General features: G+C 42.3%; 1 protein-coding gene across 15 annotated transcripts in view; it reads right to left on the minus strand.

Annotated features, from left to right (window-relative positions):
* Positions 1–17,986, minus strand: part of prom1a (prominin 1a) — a 45,638-nt gene that overhangs the window by 17,865 nt on the left and 9,787 nt on the right. For 11 of the 15 annotated variants that reach the window (XR_008964148.1, XR_008964147.1, XR_008964149.1 and 8 more), the window contains exons 2-4: positions 4,096–4,154; positions 3,111–3,137; positions 1,297–1,502 (exon numbers count right to left, since the gene is read on the minus strand). Coding sequence is in view for 11 of the 15 variants with exons in the window: in XM_057349378.1 (XP_057205361.1) it covers positions 1,297–1,502; positions 3,111–3,137; positions 4,096–4,154 (292 nt within the window). In the remaining 4 variants the exon portion in view is untranslated. The remainder of the gene's footprint in view (positions 1–1,296; positions 1,503–3,110; positions 3,138–4,095; positions 4,155–17,986) is intronic. The other 4 variants (XM_057349382.1, XM_057349385.1, XM_057349384.1 and 1 more) reach the window with 1 other exon arrangement.

Below are 17,986 nucleotides of genomic sequence, written 5' to 3' on the forward strand. Positions count from 1 at the left end.
ACATGGCGATCTGACATCATATACATAGTAAGCCAGGCACAAAAAAACCATGCAAGGCAGAACATACTGTAGCAAACCATTCATGCTGGACGCTAAACAAGAACATGCTAAACATGTCAAATGTAACAGAACCACAAATTTCTATTCAATGTCTGGAAGATTCCAGCTTGACACACTGTTCAAGGAAATACAGGACTAAAAATAAGAGTCACACACGCCTCAAGCTTTCATGTTGCCTGACCATCACACCATTGTGTTCATGACGGGGTTGACAGCGTGCCTATGAAATGCTGCTTTTCCTCTTCAAAGCGAAATGGCACTAATGAGGAATGTTCTTGTCATAATTGGGTCGCTTCTTTAATAATTCATCACGACTAAATTATGCCTATACTGTTCTACGAAAAACCAGCGCAGCTCAGAAAAAGCCCGAGCTTATCAAGCAAATGTACAATAAAAATATCACATCCAGGAAGCTAAACAGACTGCTCTGCGGAAATCCGGAACATAAAACAAACTGCCCTGGATTCACCTCGCGACTGAAGAATACAGACAGTTCGAGTATAAAAAGACTTGACAACGCCATTTATTAAAGCACCTTTTCAACACTTAACCTCTAACCCAAGAGCTGCTCGGACCCAAGAGCTATTCCATAATCAAGGAAACAGCTCTTCTTTCCATGAAGGGTCCTCATTTGAATAATTTTCAGTCAAAACTCTGAGTCGTTTTAATATCCCCCTGAAGAGATCGGTGCATGCAGTGGCCTCTGTTATGGCTTCATTAATATCAGTACGCACGAGAGGAGATGTTTAAATGAGCTGAGAGATGCCCATCTCCAGGCAGCCAGGCATGTGTTATGGAATCTTTCATAAAGAGCGAACCAGCTGAATCCATAAAACAGCGGAACATCAAACACTCTCTTCTGTTTGCCGGTGCTGTCCTGGAGCTCCTTTCTTTGTGCAATCTGGCCGTATTTCTTTCTCAAGTGTACCCTTGTCCACTTGGAAACAGTGAATGTGTCTTTGGGGGGGATTAACTGTGCAAGGTACTTAAAGCTCATGTGGTGTGCGTATTGAGGTCTTCTATTGCCTCCAATATTGCATTTTGTGTCAGAGGAGACTCGATTGATTCAAACAGTGTCTGGCGCTAGAAAGTAAATAAGCTAACAATGTGATATTGATATAACCATTAACATAAACAGAACACCCAAAATATCGCATGAAACGCATTATGGGATTGGATAGGGCCTTACACATTACACACATAAGTACACATGGACGTTCGAAAAGCAAAACCTACGTGATGATGAAAGTGGTGGTGAGTAACAGCGTGGTCAGCAGTCCTCGTAGGCATTCTGCATTCTTCCTCTGTCTCTGGTGCATCTCACCTCCACAGTTGTCGCAGCAGCGGCACAAGCAGAAGAGCAGCCCAACCAGCGGCAACAAGACGGTGAACAGCAGCCCCACCGCGGCACACACAAGAAAACCAATCTCATAATAAATCACCTGCATAAACAACAAAATAACACTGGTTAGACATGAAAATAAATAAAAAACAAACTGGGGTATCATTGGGGGTGGGTCCTCGAACCCAGTTTAAGTCTGGTCTCTTTTTAGAAATGAATTTTAAGTGAACACTTCATTTACATGGACAGTACTTGACAATTTTCCAAATCCTTATCCCCCATATTTTTTCCAAACAATAAACGTTAAGGAGACAACCATTGTGACTATTCACTTCATGCGTTATTTATGACATATCGCCGCTGTCCTTCTGAAGCCTTGTATCTCCACATTTCATGATTTTTGCCATAAATCATTATTATTAGTCACCCTTTATGTTTGTCACTGGGTTTTGCAAATATCTAACCAATAAAAAGTATAAAAAAGGGCTTGTGAACTTCTGACAACACAGTGTTGAATCATTTAAAAAGTAGTGTTTTTTCCATTTCCAGAAAAACAGTGAATTTGGACATCCGAGGTTTTGGAAGGACAGCAGCGATATGTTCATTATAGTGAAGAAGGATAGTATGATGAGGTACGATGATACAATTTTCATTCAAACTGTCCATTTAAATGATGAACTTTAGGCTTAAATGGTTTAAACTACAATTACACTAAATATAGCAAATTACTACCAACAGTTCTTTTATAAAGGAACACAAAAGCACCAAGATGCATTAAAATTGAATGATCTGCAATATATTTGCATGGCTCATAAAAGTCAAGATTTAAAACACAAGGGCTGATAAACTGAACAAATCAAAACAAACCAAAAACGTTTTCTAGAGGAAGCTTTTTACACGTCCTTTATTTAAAGGGAACATCTTAGTCTCAAAAGCCTTCCAGCAAAAACACTCCTTTTTAAACCATCCACACAAATTATCCATGCTGTGTAACCTGATGAAATAATGTTACGGAAACGTTTACTTCATACGCTGCTTTCAAATCCATTTGCACGAGTCCTGTGGCATTAAACACATCTGAATGAGCAGAGCTCTCTTCAGGCCAGCCTGAGGATAAGCTTAATCCGTTGACTAAACCAGAGGCTTTGTCTGTCACCAGGCAAGTACCCTCGCCTTTTCTCAAGGGTAGAGCATTTCCATATTTAAAATTCTCAAAAAAGTGCTTCTTTAAAGCTTATTTCCCCTCACGGCCAATGGCTGAACGTCTTGTTGGCGATGGCAAAAAGCTTAGCTAAGACAAGTTTTGAGTTCATACATGAAGCAAAGGGTGATCAGTGCGTAAGCGAAGCTATAAATACTGCTTCTGGAGTCATTTCTTTCTCTGTCTGGGGACAATTCATATCGTGATATGTGATCATTTAATGTACAGTATCTTGTATATTGGATGTTTGTGTCTACAAAACTGCAAAAATGTAATATTGTATGCTGAAACGGTTGTAAATTTTACAATACATGAGGAAACTTAGCAATACATAAAAGTGAGGGAAATTCCATGGATGACACACCCTAAAAAAGGAAAACTAGTCTAAAGAAAAAGTCAAGTATGAATCTTTAGAATGAATGCAGGGCTGGGCTTTGTTAATGTTAGACGTGAGGACGGTGAGATTTGGGTCAGGTTTGGTTCTTGACAGGGCTGAACACACTTTACCTGTAACGTCAGAACAATGTTTTCTGGCTGGAGCGGCCAGATGATGAAGGCATGCAAAAAAAGCAAAAAAAGAAGAAGAAAAAAAAGAAACGGAACAGATGAGATGCAAAATCAAATGAAATAAACAAATGGCAAATAAATCGAAGTTGTATTGTCTGCAATGGATACTAGACCCATTTTGACAATCCCAAAGTACAATGACAGTCACATCCAGTTCTTTGTGTAAGTGTAACAAGCAAAACAAAACATATGATTATACAGAATTATATTGATAGACCACCAAGCCAATATATCAACTAATACTGCTATTATTTAACAAATTTTAAGCAAATATTGTGTAAAAAGTGTTTACGGTGGTGTGCACTGTAATTTCTGTAGATATAAGTATCAGCATTTAACATTAGTCAACAATTATAAGACATTAAACTTTCATTGTAATTATAGGAGTTTAACAATTATAATAATTACAAAATAAATTTTCAGAGTAATAAAGGCATTTGCTGAGGAATAAACACTGTATAATGTGGGAGGCTAAGTATCTCCGAGCTCCCATCACCATTTCCCCTCAACTGATTCATTAAGTTGTGTCTCATATGTATTTTCTTCCTGAGGAAGTTGGAACTTCAAAGAAAGAGCTGTTGTTTAATTAAATCCTGTTACTAAAAAACAACAAATACTTTAATTTCCTATTTACTACAGGGTCTAATGCCGAACTCATTTAACAATACTTCTTTATAATAGAATAAGAAGCTTATTTTCTTTCAGAATAAGCTCATAATATAAAAAGGATCTTTCCTTGTAGCTTTTATATATTTGGAATTAAATTATTGTTTTATAAAGAGACACTGTTTTCACAACACAAGAGAGTTAGTTTATCCAAAATGATGGCATTTTTATTTTAGGGTGAACTATCACTTTAACTGCGGAGGCCGAGCACGTGATCTCATGAAGATTCATGTAGTCAGTCACAGTCACATTCACTTACCTTCTGGTACTCAGATTGTATGGCCCCAAACTTATCCTTTGCCACTCCAATGACCAGATCTGCAATGACAAAGGAAAACAAAATCAGCATGCGGTGGACTCTCACGGTGCGGCCACATCAGAACAGGTTACATAATGTTGTCCAACAGCCAGTTCAAAAACACCGACAAAAAGCTGTAGTAAATACAAGCCACACTCATTAGGATATCAGAGTACAAGCAAGAACGAGCAAGAGGCTTTGGGACAGTTACTCTCTGTAGATCCTAAAGGTTTAGCTTTGCTTTTCCACTCCCAAAGCATCATGATCCCATACACGAATCACCTGGATACAACATCACAAACACAATAAGCACTGATGGCAAACATCCCAGTACAGTACACCACATGTCCTGAAGCTACACGTAGAAAATCACAATCAACAACCACAAACCATTGCAAACATGTATCAATAATATATCAACAATGTAATGCAATACATGTCATATTTTTAATAAGAATTAAGTAAACACTAAAATAATATTGACTATTTTTTTACCCAGGAAAATATTTGTTTTCTTTAAAACGTAACAGTTTGCTATGTATATAAAATGCCTACAGCAACATTATATTCGTTTTTTGTTAGGTCTCCGCTTTCAATTGGAAAATAGGAGCTGTGAACACCATTTCAACTTTAATGTATGCATCTGCTTTTCTGTTATATGCATGCATATTAGGTCTCAATATAACAGTATAAAAGTGGGATAAATGAGGACATAAAATGAAAAAGACACATTGAATGTGTTTTCCTTCCTCTTGGTGCATTGCAGGGGTTCCAGTATTCCAGAAAGACTAGCAGACAGTCTGTAATGATTCTGGATTTTGTGTATACTGGATTCATACACGCAGATTACTATACCCTTTCAGAGGAAGTGCTCAAAACTCAACTTTTGAGACCGGGTTGCTTAGAGCTCCGATTGAACTAATGTTTCTAAAAATCCCCACGTACAGGCACCTCTAGGGGAGAACGCTTTTATTTTTTGCAATAATATGGATCTAAAAAACTTCACAGATGAACTACCGAGACATCCAACAATTTTGAAATGCCTTCTCACCTTTAAAGCAAGGTAATCGTGCGACCATGAATAAACATTACCACTCACCACATGGTGCGTTGCTATATTTCTGCTAATTAGCATGGCCTTAATTCAAGAAAATAGGTCTTCATTAAAAATCCCTAAGCACATGATTGGCTTACTTTTGCATCTTTCTCACCAATACAGAATTAAATTGTAACCAATGGCTTAAACATACAGAACTCAGTTTCATTAAATCATAAATATTTTTCCTATCAGTACAACAGTTAAAACTAACATACTAGGTCCAATGTAATTGTGCTCTTAGCATTTGTAGATAATTGGAGAATTTTGTCTTTAATGTCACAGTCTGAGCATGTGAAATGACTAATTCACTTCATTATTTTATGTCGGTCAAGCATATCAACAAAACCTACCAAGCAACAAGTATAATTTCAGTGGTCTTTGCATTGTGGGTAAGCATCCAGTGGGGCGTAGTACTCAGCTGTCTCATCTTGAAAACTCAAATTTTCAGCGAGGACAGAAAGGACAAGGAGAGCAGAGAGGAGAAAAAGAAGATCAGGAACAGGCCAGACGAGGGAGGTGGTGGAGCAGTGAAGAGGAAAGATGAGTTGATTACAAAAGGGAGGGGAAGAGAAACAAGGTTGAAAAGTGTCTCTCCTTATCCTTCACTGATCAATCTCGCTGTCACATACTGTAGTTCTCATGCACGCAAAAACATTTTTTTACACAGCCACTGTTTGAAAATACTCTCACAGATAACAGGTCCATTATACACAGAGCTGGTGTACACGTCACTTATAAGAGAATCAAACAATGTTACTAAGCATTAACCTCTTGACTGTCCATTCTTAATGCAAATTCACCATTTTAAAAATGAAAAATTCTGTCATCATTTACTCACCTTTCAAACCTGTATGACTTTCTTTCTTCTGCAACACAAAAGATATTTTGAAGAATGTTGGTAAAAGAAAACCGTTGGTCCTCATTGACTTTTGGTCTTTCTGGTTTTGTGTCTATACAATTGAAGTCAATGGGACCAACAGTTTTTATTTACCAACATTCTTCAAAATATCTTCATAAAGTCATACAGGTTTAAAATGACAAAAAGCTGAGTAAATGATGAAAGGATTTGAATTTTAGGGTGAACTATCCCTTTAAGGTGCAATTTGCAGTGATAAAGAGACGAAAAAGAGCTGGTGACTCAAGTCACCATGAGCAAACGAGATTGTTGACTATCCATCAAAGCTGAGCAGACTTCAACTTGTAATTTTGTTGTAAATATGAAAAGATGCAATGTGGCAACTACTGTAAACCAATGAGAAAGCATACAGCGAAGTCACGTGATTCACTTTATGTAATTATATACCGCAGTCATATAAGAATTTGTACTACCAAACAGAAGTCCAGCAACCCAGCGATATATGACGATTAAAACACATTTGACTTTTATTGAGTCTGGACTAGTTCTGTTAAAATCGATGATTAAATGAATGTGATTAAGGATATAATTTACACTGACTTCTATTTAATATAATTATTTTTATATATTTGTATTATACATCAATTCTCTAAGAGTGGCTTTGCTTACATTATCACTACCGCACCAGACCTAATGAACATTTCATGTCTTTTCTATATACAGTATACACACACACACACACACACACACACGCACACACACACACACACACACACACACACACACACACATCTTATTTGGATTGCAAAATGTGATTGGAGTTCACAATATTAGTTATCTCACGTGATCACGATTAGATTAAACAACAACGACAGGCCTTATCACACGGTGAATCTCGAGAAGTCTGATAATCCCGAGCTTTGAGTAGCTACTTCATTGTACCAACTTGTTCTTCAGTTTAAACTCTCACTAAATCTCCATTAATCACTTCATCTGCTCATTCATCATGCAGAGACACGTAAGCAATGCCCAAAAACTTCATAAAGGCAAAACAAACCGTGCTGGCAGCTTCTCAGGCCTGATCTATTTTCTCATGGTCCTCTGGGAGTAATTCTCATTCTCATTCTCTCTCTCTCTCTCTCTCTCTCTCTCTCTCTCTCTCTCCTGACCTGGTTTGATTGGCGGTGCTTCCATTCATTCAGCGGGAACTAAATAGACTCCCGGGCTCAGCCGTAAACAAAAGACAGGTCAAGAGGATGAGCGACTCGGGACAGTAGTACCACACACATGAATACTCAATGGACACAGGAAGTCAGAGTTCGTTTTTGGGGGTTACTTCTGGCCTCAGGTGATGATGTTACACTGAACTGTTTGTTTTTTTAAGATAAAAGGTGAGTTGTAGTTCAATTAAAAAACTTCCATGGGTTTTTGGCTAGATTTTGCTTTGGTCAAATACACACTGTACATAAAGACCTTTAGCAAAGTTTGAAAAACACTGACAGGAATGAATGTGGTATGGGTTAAATATTTGAGTGCATGTTCATGCCTGTTATTTCTCTCACTGGAATGCAATGTACGTATGAAACAGGCCATGCATGTTATGAATCACAGCCCTTCAGCATCATACATACAAAGCCACAATTGATATGTCCAATCAGTGACTTTCTCGTTGCTGTCATTTACACTCAAGTAAACGTTACTTTATAGATTTAATATGTACCCTAGACAGAATGAAACACATACACACATACCTGTGGATTCATTCTAGTCTTGTAATAACACGCAACAAATTATTTCATCAAACTTCTCTTCTCCATCCCACACGGCACACGCCCGTTCCCGCTGTCATCCTCTCGGCAGGACGTTGCGCAGACACCCACGACTTTGCTTTGAGATGCATCTCAGTGAGCGATTTATTCAGAAGTATGCCACTTTTTGGTGAAAAACCCACAGTATCTTCATAAATATTTCATCATGAGATCTCCCCAAGGTGGCTGTGGAGATAAGCAGCCTGGAATACGTTTGAAAGCCACATTACCTCACAATATCACGACACGGCAGAGACGGGAAACTCGCTTAGGGGTTTTACATCTCATCATTTAGATTTACGAGTAATATCAGTTGAGAGAAAGCAAGTGATGATGAATGCCCTTTCGGGGCGGAAGTCTTATAATATGTGCCACGCACTAGCTCGGATGATGGATTTAACGATCTGATGGCCAGCTGCGCTTATGAAGATCAATCTGCTGCTAGAAATGTACTAAAATGATCATGGTAAAAACTATTAAAAACACATTTGAGGTCTGTCAGGTGTTCTCTTTGTCTTTTTGTGAACATTGTGATTAGAAATGACTCAACATTATTTCATTTATTTGGAAAGGGAGCAGTTAGCCAAGCCAAAGTCCCTGTAAGACGGTTCACTCGGCAGACATCTTTTTAATGCCCCAGCCAACAATTTTTACATCATGACAAAAAGTATGCAAATAGATCTATTTGAATGAGCACCAACAACGGACAAAAATATGCATTTTAGCAAAAGTACCATGAAATCTTTAAGCTTAAAAAACAGGAGCTATAGAGAGATTCAGAATATTTTTCTTATAAAGGAACTGACAAGCGAACTACAAAAATGACCCATGTCTCTGCTAAATTCAAAAAGCTGACAGACATCCAAAAAATATTTGATTAAGAGAATTATTCTTTAAAAAGTGCAAATAAGACGGATACATTTTTTAAAGCAATCTTCATTGTGCTCCTGACTCCTGTTTACAGCATCAAAAGCCTCAGGGAGATGTGCAGACGGCTGCCAGACGTCTCTTCCAAACAAAGCTATTGGTGCTCAGTAACATTTAGTCATTTAGCAGACGCTTTTATCCAAAGTAACCAGCCTGAGGCCTACAGAAGCTGGCTAAACATCCTGTAAATACTATAAAAATACAAGGAGAAAACTCATTTCATGATGAGACCTTAATATATATTAAAATGTAAAGAAATACTAGCTACTGTTCAGTCCTGCACTTGAAAACTGTACTACAGCTTCTGTGATATACAGATACAAACCTATCTGATGACATCTATAAAAAGCTTTCTTGTTTCTATGTTAAGTGGTGCTTAGCCCCAGTTTCCAGCCCCATGCGGCTGTTTAATGGCAGTGTTGTGTATCACTTTCCCACAAAATTGCTCTTTAACAACACTGTAAAAAAAATTCACTGGCAGAAAATTACCAGTACATTTTCCTTTATTTTACAGACATTTCCGATAATGCTAAAATGAAATTTAATGCAGTGCAAAATGTAAAATACAGGTAAAACAACTGTATAAAAAATTAATATGGAAAATTCCTTCATTAATACAATATATTGTGCTCTATTTTTGCGGATTAAATTTTAATGCAAGGCTTGTAAGTTATAATGATGCAAAAATACATTTTTGCAATGATGCAAAAATACATTTCAGTATCTTTGCATCATTATGGCCACACGCTGCAGCTAAATGCGGTTGTCAATCCTCTTCTGTATATCCTCTTCTACTAATTCTCTTTAGGAAACCTTGTTTATTAAAACCTCACTGAACGTTTACAAGCAAAACAAACAACTAGCTTCAATTCTCGACACAATGCATCCAGTTCTATTTTAGAAACTGACATCTTTTCTGAAATCTAAATCTGTGTATTTTTTCTCCTTGCGGCTCTTGTGGTGCATGCAAAAATACTGCATGTGTCCAGTCTCAGCAAAATTTGATCCTACAATCTCATTCATCACAGTAGCATACTGAGATCTCAAGGTAACCCATACATTACTGTACAGAGATAGCAAGCTGTTTAAAAAGCAGGTCTTGCGTTGTAAAGTCACACAGTAGCTTTGGTTTAAAGGGATAGTTCACCCAAAAATGACACTTACGTCATCATTTACTCAGCCTCAAGTTGTTTCAAAACTATACAATTCTTGGTTCTGTTGAACACAAAAGAATATGTGGGATATGTAAGAATGTGGGAAACTAAACCGTTCTGGGCGCACTATTGACTACCATCCCTTATCAAAAAGAAGTTTATTCAAGTGTGCTATAAGTATACTTCTTTTAAACTTAAAATAGGAAAGTATACTTTCAGTCACCTTATGTACTTCTTAGAAATATACGTTATGTACTTCTCAGAAATATACTTAAATTTACTCTTAAGTATACTTGATTTTACTGAGTGAAAAGTTTAAGTATATTTGGCCTATACTTGTACTTAATCTTTTGACTTAAGTATACTTGGCTTGTACTTGTGTCTATTATTTTGCTTGAGTATTAAATACATTTTTCTCCAAGTTAGTAGTGCTCTTCTTATTATTCAGTTTTTTTTCTGGACAAAACTTTGGTGCATAACTTGTCTCGCACCACACTGTTTGTCGTAGACCCATAAATGAGGTGTAAAATTGAGCGGCTTATTGAGGAGTGGCGTGCTATGACTGTGATGAAGTGATCGTGCATTTGATGGCGGTGAAGCTATCGAGCCATGTCCCAGCAATTATTTAGAGCACCCTAGAAATCACCTTACAGCACCTTTGCAAGGATCCAGAATGCCTTAGCAAGTAGCAACACCATAAGAACCACCTAAAAACACTTAAGCAACCAAGTTCCAAGTTTTGCCACAGCAAGTAAAGTTTATTTTCTTCAGAGTTTTACATAATTCGGAATCTTTATATTTTCTTCTAGTTTTTCACACTGTCTTTTAACTTACATCTTTCAGTTTACACAGTAACAAGTTTGATTTGGGTTGGAATAAAATAAATACAAATGTGTGGAACTTAAATGTTTGCTTAAAATTTGTATTTATTTTGATTTGGCATTTTTTCTTTACTTAGTTTAACGAAGCAATGACAACTCTGAATTATAGAACGTGATTAAACTCAACATATTCATTTATCTGTGCTTACAAATGTAAATTACATGTGTGTATTGGTACTGCTTGCGCCGCTATGCAGTTCAACCTGTAGGTGGAGTCCATCTGAATACTGACGGAGTGAGTGAAAGTGAAGAAGCACGGTGAGGTATGTTGGTAAGATATTTTTATCGCTGAATGGCTTAATTTTCATTGTTCAACGATATAACAGTAATGTTGTTCCACGTTAACATTACACGATAGGACAGTAATAAAATTTCTCCACTGTGTCGAACTGAGATTAGCAAACTAGCAACTGCTAATTGTTTTGATTATTTGTAGATGTAAACTTCAAAGTGTACTTTCATAGACTAAACATGTGCTAGAAGTATTGAACTAGTAAACTATCACTATCAGTACAAGTTTACATAGAGTATAGTTGTAGTACAAATGAAAACCTAATTGTAAACTTAAACCTTAAAGTACACTTAAAAGTATACTTTTATAAACTAAAAAGTGGGCCAATTTAGTCCCAAGCGGTATTCAAATAGTACACTTTCAAGCATACCACTAGTCCATTGATATTAGTATACTTAATACATAAAGTATACTTAAAAATATACTTGAACTTTAATTAAGTATACTTAAAAATGAACTTCAAGTACACTATACTTCTTTTTGATAAGGGATAGTAGTTCCCTTTCTGTCAGTCTCTCGACGTTGTGTCGAGCCGACAGATGGGGTTCGTCCTTGAGAACCAATCGCTTCCGACTTCTTAAAAAAAGGCCAATGAAATTGGCGAATGAAATTTGCGAATGAAATTTGCATGCCGGACTCTGCCCCCGGATATCCGGGTATAAAAGGGAGACGGCGTGCCTCATTCATTCACCTTTTGTTCTTCGGAGCCTTCGCTCATGATCAACAGACTTCGCTACAAGATAGCAACTACAAGACTGCCGGTTCTACGACGTGGTGCAGCGGACTGTCCCTCTCCCAACGCTCGCGGCTGGATACATGGTACCTCGGGTTTGAGAGCGGCTCCAAGCCGCACTCGCCCCCAGTGCCGTGTTTTCCCGGAAGTGCATGAGGAACTTAGTACGACCTGGAACGCCCCCTTTCAGCATGTGCACGTCAACTAGTTCCATCGCCCTTTCTTCCCTCGATGGTGGGGCAGCTAGAGGATACGTCGATGTCCACCAGGGGCTCGACCTAGACTCCGGTCCAAAGCATGTAGGTTTTTTCGGCATCTTAGTTGTCGAGAGCTTACTCTGCTGCGGGCCAAGCTGTCCCCTCTTTCCACGCTATGGCCATCTTGCAGGCCAAGGCGTTGAGAGAGCTCCACGAGGGTAAGACCGACCCAGCGCTTATGCATGAACTCAGGAGGAGAGACACCTCTGGCTGAACCTTGCACAGATGAGTAATGCCGAGAAAGTCTGCTTTCTCGACGCACCCATCTCGCAAGGTGGGGCTGTTTGGTGATACTGTCGAGCCACAGTTCTCGACAGTAAAGAAGCAGACAGAGGATATCAAGCATATCCTCCCCCGCCGCGATTCGGCCGCCCTCTGGCCGTCGAGATCCCGTGCACCATCTGCTTCCCAGCAGCCCTGGTCCTCTTCGGTTTCGGCGCCCCCCACTCAGGCAGCCCCCCGGAAGAAGACATCGAAGAGGAGACCACCACCCCGTCAGCAGCCGCGGCGTAAGCCAAAGCGGCCCCCATGGGAAGAATACCTTCAGGCCCGACCCCAGCCATTCCATCGCTGGTTGGTCGATCCGGGACGGTTCCTGCCCCGTCCCAACAGCCCACTTCTAAGAGTTTTCTCTCTCTCTGGGTGTTTATCACAGCCGCTCTCACCCTCTACACGATGGTGTTCGGCAACTTGACATTGCGTCACGGTGAGACCCAATGTCGAGGATAATCATCAGCCTAAGCACTCTCAATCGATGGTGCATTGTGCTACATCATTGCCAGGCAGGTAAAACAGCAGAGCCGATCTAATCTCCGGGGGCCCCCCCATGGCGAGGGATCCGCACTGCCAGCCATCGAACCACCCCCCGGGAGGTTGATGAAGCAGAACGTACCCCTAGCCTCCTTGTCTCGGTCCCTGGGAGCCTGACAAGAGCTTCCCAAACCTTCACGGAGACTACGGGATACGATCCGTCTCGGCTACGCGGTCCAACTCCCCAGACACCCGCCCAAGTTTTGGGGCATCCTCTCAACCTCAGTCAGAGGCAAGGATGCTCCCGTGCTTCGGGCCGAGGTTGCCACCCCTCTGGAGAGGAAGAGATCGTGCTCGTCCCTCTAGCCGAGATGTTCAACGGGTTTTACAGCCTGTACTTCATCGTCCCCAAAAAGGGGGGTTGCTAGATCCGCGTACCCTGAACAGGCACCTACTCAAGCTGCCGTTCAGGATGCTCACGCAGAAGCGCATCCTGGCATCTATCAGATGTCAAGATTGGTTCATGGCAATCGACCTGAAGGATGCTTACTTTCATGTCTCGATTCTCCCTTGTCACCGCTCCAACACTGGCTACAGAGTCGAGTTCCCTGGAGAGCGTGGCACACCGGCAGTAGGCGGATGGTGATTACGCCTCTCTGCTGACGCACCCTAACCCCTTGGTTTTCAATGACCTTTCTACGGACGGGGGTCCCTCTCAGGCAGGTCACGAGGCATGTCGTGGTGACAACAGACGCCTCTCTGCAGGGTTGGGGTGCCGTGTGCAACGGGCACGCAGTGTCGGGGCGATGGACAGGCCCCCGCCTGCGCAGGCATATCAACTGCCTAGAGTTGTTGGATGTGCTACCCGCACTGAAGGGGCTACAACCTCTCGTGCAGGACAAGCACGTTCTGGTCCGGTCGTACAGCACAACTTCCATAGCGTATATCAACCGCCAGGGTGGCGTTCGCTCATGGCAGCTAACACGACTCGCCCGACGCCTCCTCCTGTGGAGTCCGCAGGTGAGCAGATCCCTGCGAGCCACACATATCCCAGGCGACCTGAACCAGACAGCGGATGCGCTCTCTCGTCAGTTGACGCCTCGCGGAGAGTGGCGACTCCACCCCCGCGCAGTCCAGCTCATTGGGTACAGTTCGGGCGGGCTCAGGGAGACCTGTTCGCCTCCCTGGACACCACCCATTGCCCGCTAGGGTACTTCTCGTCCGAGGCCCCCCTCGGCACGGATGCTCTAGCGCACAGCTGGCCGTGGGACAAGCGGAAGTACGCCTTCCCCCCAGTGAGCCTCATTGCACAGACCCTGTGCAAGGTCAGGGAAGAGGAGCATCAGGTGTACTAGTTGCGCCATACTGGCCCAACCGGACTTGGTTCTCGGAGCTAATGCTCTTGACGACAGCTCCCCCCTGGCCGATTCGCCTGACGAAGGATCTGCTTTCCCAGGGGAAAGGCACGTTATGGCATCCCAGACCAGACCTCTGGAACCTCCATGTCTGGCCCCTGGACGGGACGAGGAGATCCTGAGTGGCCTTCCCCCTGCGGCGGTTAAGACCATCACTCAGGCTAGGGCCCTGGCCACTAGGCGGCTATACACCTGTAAGTGGTGCCTCTTCTCATCCTGGTGCTCTTCTCAAGAGAAGACCCGCGGAGTTGCTCGATCGGGAACGTGCTGTCCTTCCAGAGACTCGAGAGTAATCTCTCCCCTTCCACACTGAATGTGTATGTAGCCACTATTGCCGCTCATCACGACCCAGTTGCTGGTAAGTCTTTAGGACAGCACAACCTGATCATTTGGTTCCTAAGGGACGCGGGAAGGCTACCACCTCACCCGCGCTCCGTACCCTCTTGCGACCTTGATGTGGTCCTGGAGCCCCTCGGAGATGCCGCTCTTTCTCACCTCACGATGAAGACGGCTCTCCTGATGGCGCTCAAGAGGGTAGCGGACCTACAAGCATTTTCCGTGTCCACAGATTGCCTAGAACTCGGGCCCGGTGATTCTCACGCTATCCTGAGACCCCGGCCCGGCTACGTGCCCAACGTTCCCACCACTCCCCCTAGACACCAGGTGGTGAACTTACAGGTGCTCCCCACCGGGGAGAAAGACCCAACCCCATCCGTGTTGTGTCCAGTACGCGCATTGCGCCTCTACTTGGACCGCACGCAGAGCCGCATGAGCTCTGAGCAGCTCTTTGTCTGTTTTGGAGATCAGCAGACGGGGAGGGCTGTCTCAAACAGAGATTGGCGCATTGGATCATGGACGCCATCACTACAACGTACCTGTCCTAAGATCGCCCGCGCCCACTGGGTGAGAGCTCTCTCCACATGGAGTATAGCCTCCTCGTGGGCACTGCCTCGAGACGCCTCTCTGGCAGACATCTGCAGAGCTGTGGGTTGGGCTACACCATCACCTTCGCGAGGTCCTACAGCCTCCGCATAAAACCGGTATAAGCTCGAGTCTTGCAGGGCATCAGGCAAGACCGGCTGCCGGTAGGGTGTACACCTATGACAGTACCTTCCCCCCTTTCTTCTAGGTGGGTCAGCGTACTAAATTAGCCTCCCTTCTTCCCCCACTGGGTGAAGAACAGGCACTCCATCCATCACTAAGCAAGCACCTCCTGCGGGCAGGCTGGGCAGAGCAGCCCTGCCCCTTAGGCCGGGTACCAACTGAGTTATCCACAACATAGCTCTAACCGGACCTAGTGCTACCGGACGTTGTAACCCCCCAGCAGGGCGGTTCCGTCTGATGTATCCTCATGATTGGTTCCCACCTTGGTAACCCATGACCTTCCCTAGTTGGACCTCCACCTTGCGGTTTACTCCTTCAGTCCGCACATTCCTCCCATGAGTTCTCCTCTAACGGTGAGACCATGTTGGTATCTCCACTAAACTCCTCCCTGCGGTAGGAAGTGGTCTCTGTAGCGCATCCCCCATTTGAGGAAGTAGCGCTTACCCAGTGGCCTTAAGGTACCGGGCGGCTTCTCGCTGTTAGAGAAACAAGGCCGCCGCCTGTGAGGTCGAAGGCAGGGGCCTTCCCACCCCTGGTAGGTTACAATTTTGCGGTAGCGCTCACGGCTGACACGCCCAGGTCAGTCACCGTCGCTTCGCTAGAGATTGTGACAGGACAATGTGTTCTGGCATTTTCCATAGGAACCCCATCTGTCGGCTCGACACAACGTCGAGAGACCGACAGAAAGGGAACGTCTTGGTTACGGATGTAACCTCAGTTCCCTGATGGAGGGAAGGAGACGTTGTGTCCTTCTTGCCACAACACGTGCTGCCCACTGCAGCAGTCGTGAGAGGTCTCAGGCTCCTCAGAACTAAGGTGAATGAATGAGGCACGCCGTCTCCCTTTTATACCCGGATATCCGGGGGCGGAGTCCGGCATGCAAATTTTATTTGCCAATTTCACTGGCCTTTTCTAAGAAGTCGGAAGTGATTGGTTCTCAAGGACGAACCCCATCTGTCGGCTCGACACACGTCTCGTTCCCTCCATCAGGGAACTGAGGTTACATCCGTAACCAAGACGTTTTCTGTACTATGGAAGTCAATACTGCCCCAGAACTGTTTGGTTACAAACACTCTTCCAAATATATTTCCTAATGTTTGCAGAACAACAACATGTACACAGGTTTGGAACAACTTGAGGGTGAGTAATTCAAAATGTTTGTTTTTGTGTGAACTGTTCCTTTACTTTGATTTATGTTGCTATCACCTGTTCAATTTATCGTAGTGATTGGCAGTACAAGAACATTTTCGGTGTCTCTTTAGAAACCATTCTGTATGTCATTCCGTAAAAACAATCCATTTATCTTTCATAGCACTGCATGACATTTGCCTAAAGGTTTTTTACACTATAACACAATAACAGAGTCACCCGCTGTCTATCAAACATGAGCGAACGAGTGTGTCACTTCTCACTACCCTAATGCCATGAATCCAGTGCTCATGACTTAACTCATCTAATCCCTGCTGACTGCTGATAGTCCCAAAGGGAAACAATCTGTACCTGAACAATAACAATAACAGTCTATCCCAGCACAAATAAAGCAAAAAGAACCAAGGAACCGGTTACCAGGGAGAGGAGAACACAAACATATACACAGCGAGAAGAAAGAAGTTAAAGATGGATAAGATAAAACTAATATTAAAAGAAGGATGTGTGGTACAAAAAGCACAGGTTTCTTCTTTCAAGCGCAGTGTTAATAAAAAAGGCATTAGATGGATGAGAAGATTTAACTCACAGGTGGGAATGCCAATCTCTTCACAGCATCTACAGGCATATATTGAAACTTTTAGGTTAATACATGATCTGTAATATCTCAGTAGTCTGATACTCACTGAGGAAGATGATTTTTTGTGTACGAAACAATGTTTTCTATTCTATAGACATGCAAAAACCTTCTAAACATAGAAACACAGGCTGTATGGGAAACAGAATCACAATAAAGATGGATCAATGACAACAGGAGAGAAATGGCGATCTGAATGAGTTGAGAAATATCTATACAACACTTTCTGACAATTACAAAATAAAAACAGTACAAAAATGACCAAAAGTACACGGTAAAAAGAGACCTGTAAAGGTATTACGAGTGGATGGTTAACACAACAGAAATGTAAAAACTACCAAAACATCCTTTTTTGTTCACCATTGCTTACAGTGGTTGTTTACCTGACTTCCCTGAAACTTTCAACTTCTGAGGAGACATCAGTGATAGTCATCTTCCATAGTTCTCCATTGTCACATCCTCATGGTAATTTTCATCAGAACAATGGCTATTGGTTGGAAAGGAAACACGCCTGCTCACAAAAGGAGCGATACATAATGTCCCCGATCTAATGAAGAGCCGTAAACTTGTTTAAACCCAGGTGATACTTCCTTTATGTGTACTGTCCCTTTTTTTTAGAAAAGAAGGAAAAATGGAGGAAAAAAATGTTTGATTGTTTTAAATCAGGCAGACTGTTGTGGTTTAAAATACTAAAAGGAACAGTTCACCCAAAAATGAAAATTCTGTCTCCTTTTATTCACCCTCAAGTTGGTCCAAATCTATATACATTTCTTGTTCTGATGAACACAGAGAA

This window comes from Triplophysa rosa, linkage group LG13, assembly GCF_024868665.1.
Source record: "Triplophysa rosa linkage group LG13, Trosa_1v2, whole genome shotgun sequence".
NCBI lineage: Eukaryota > Metazoa > Chordata > Actinopteri > Cypriniformes > Nemacheilidae > Triplophysa > Triplophysa rosa.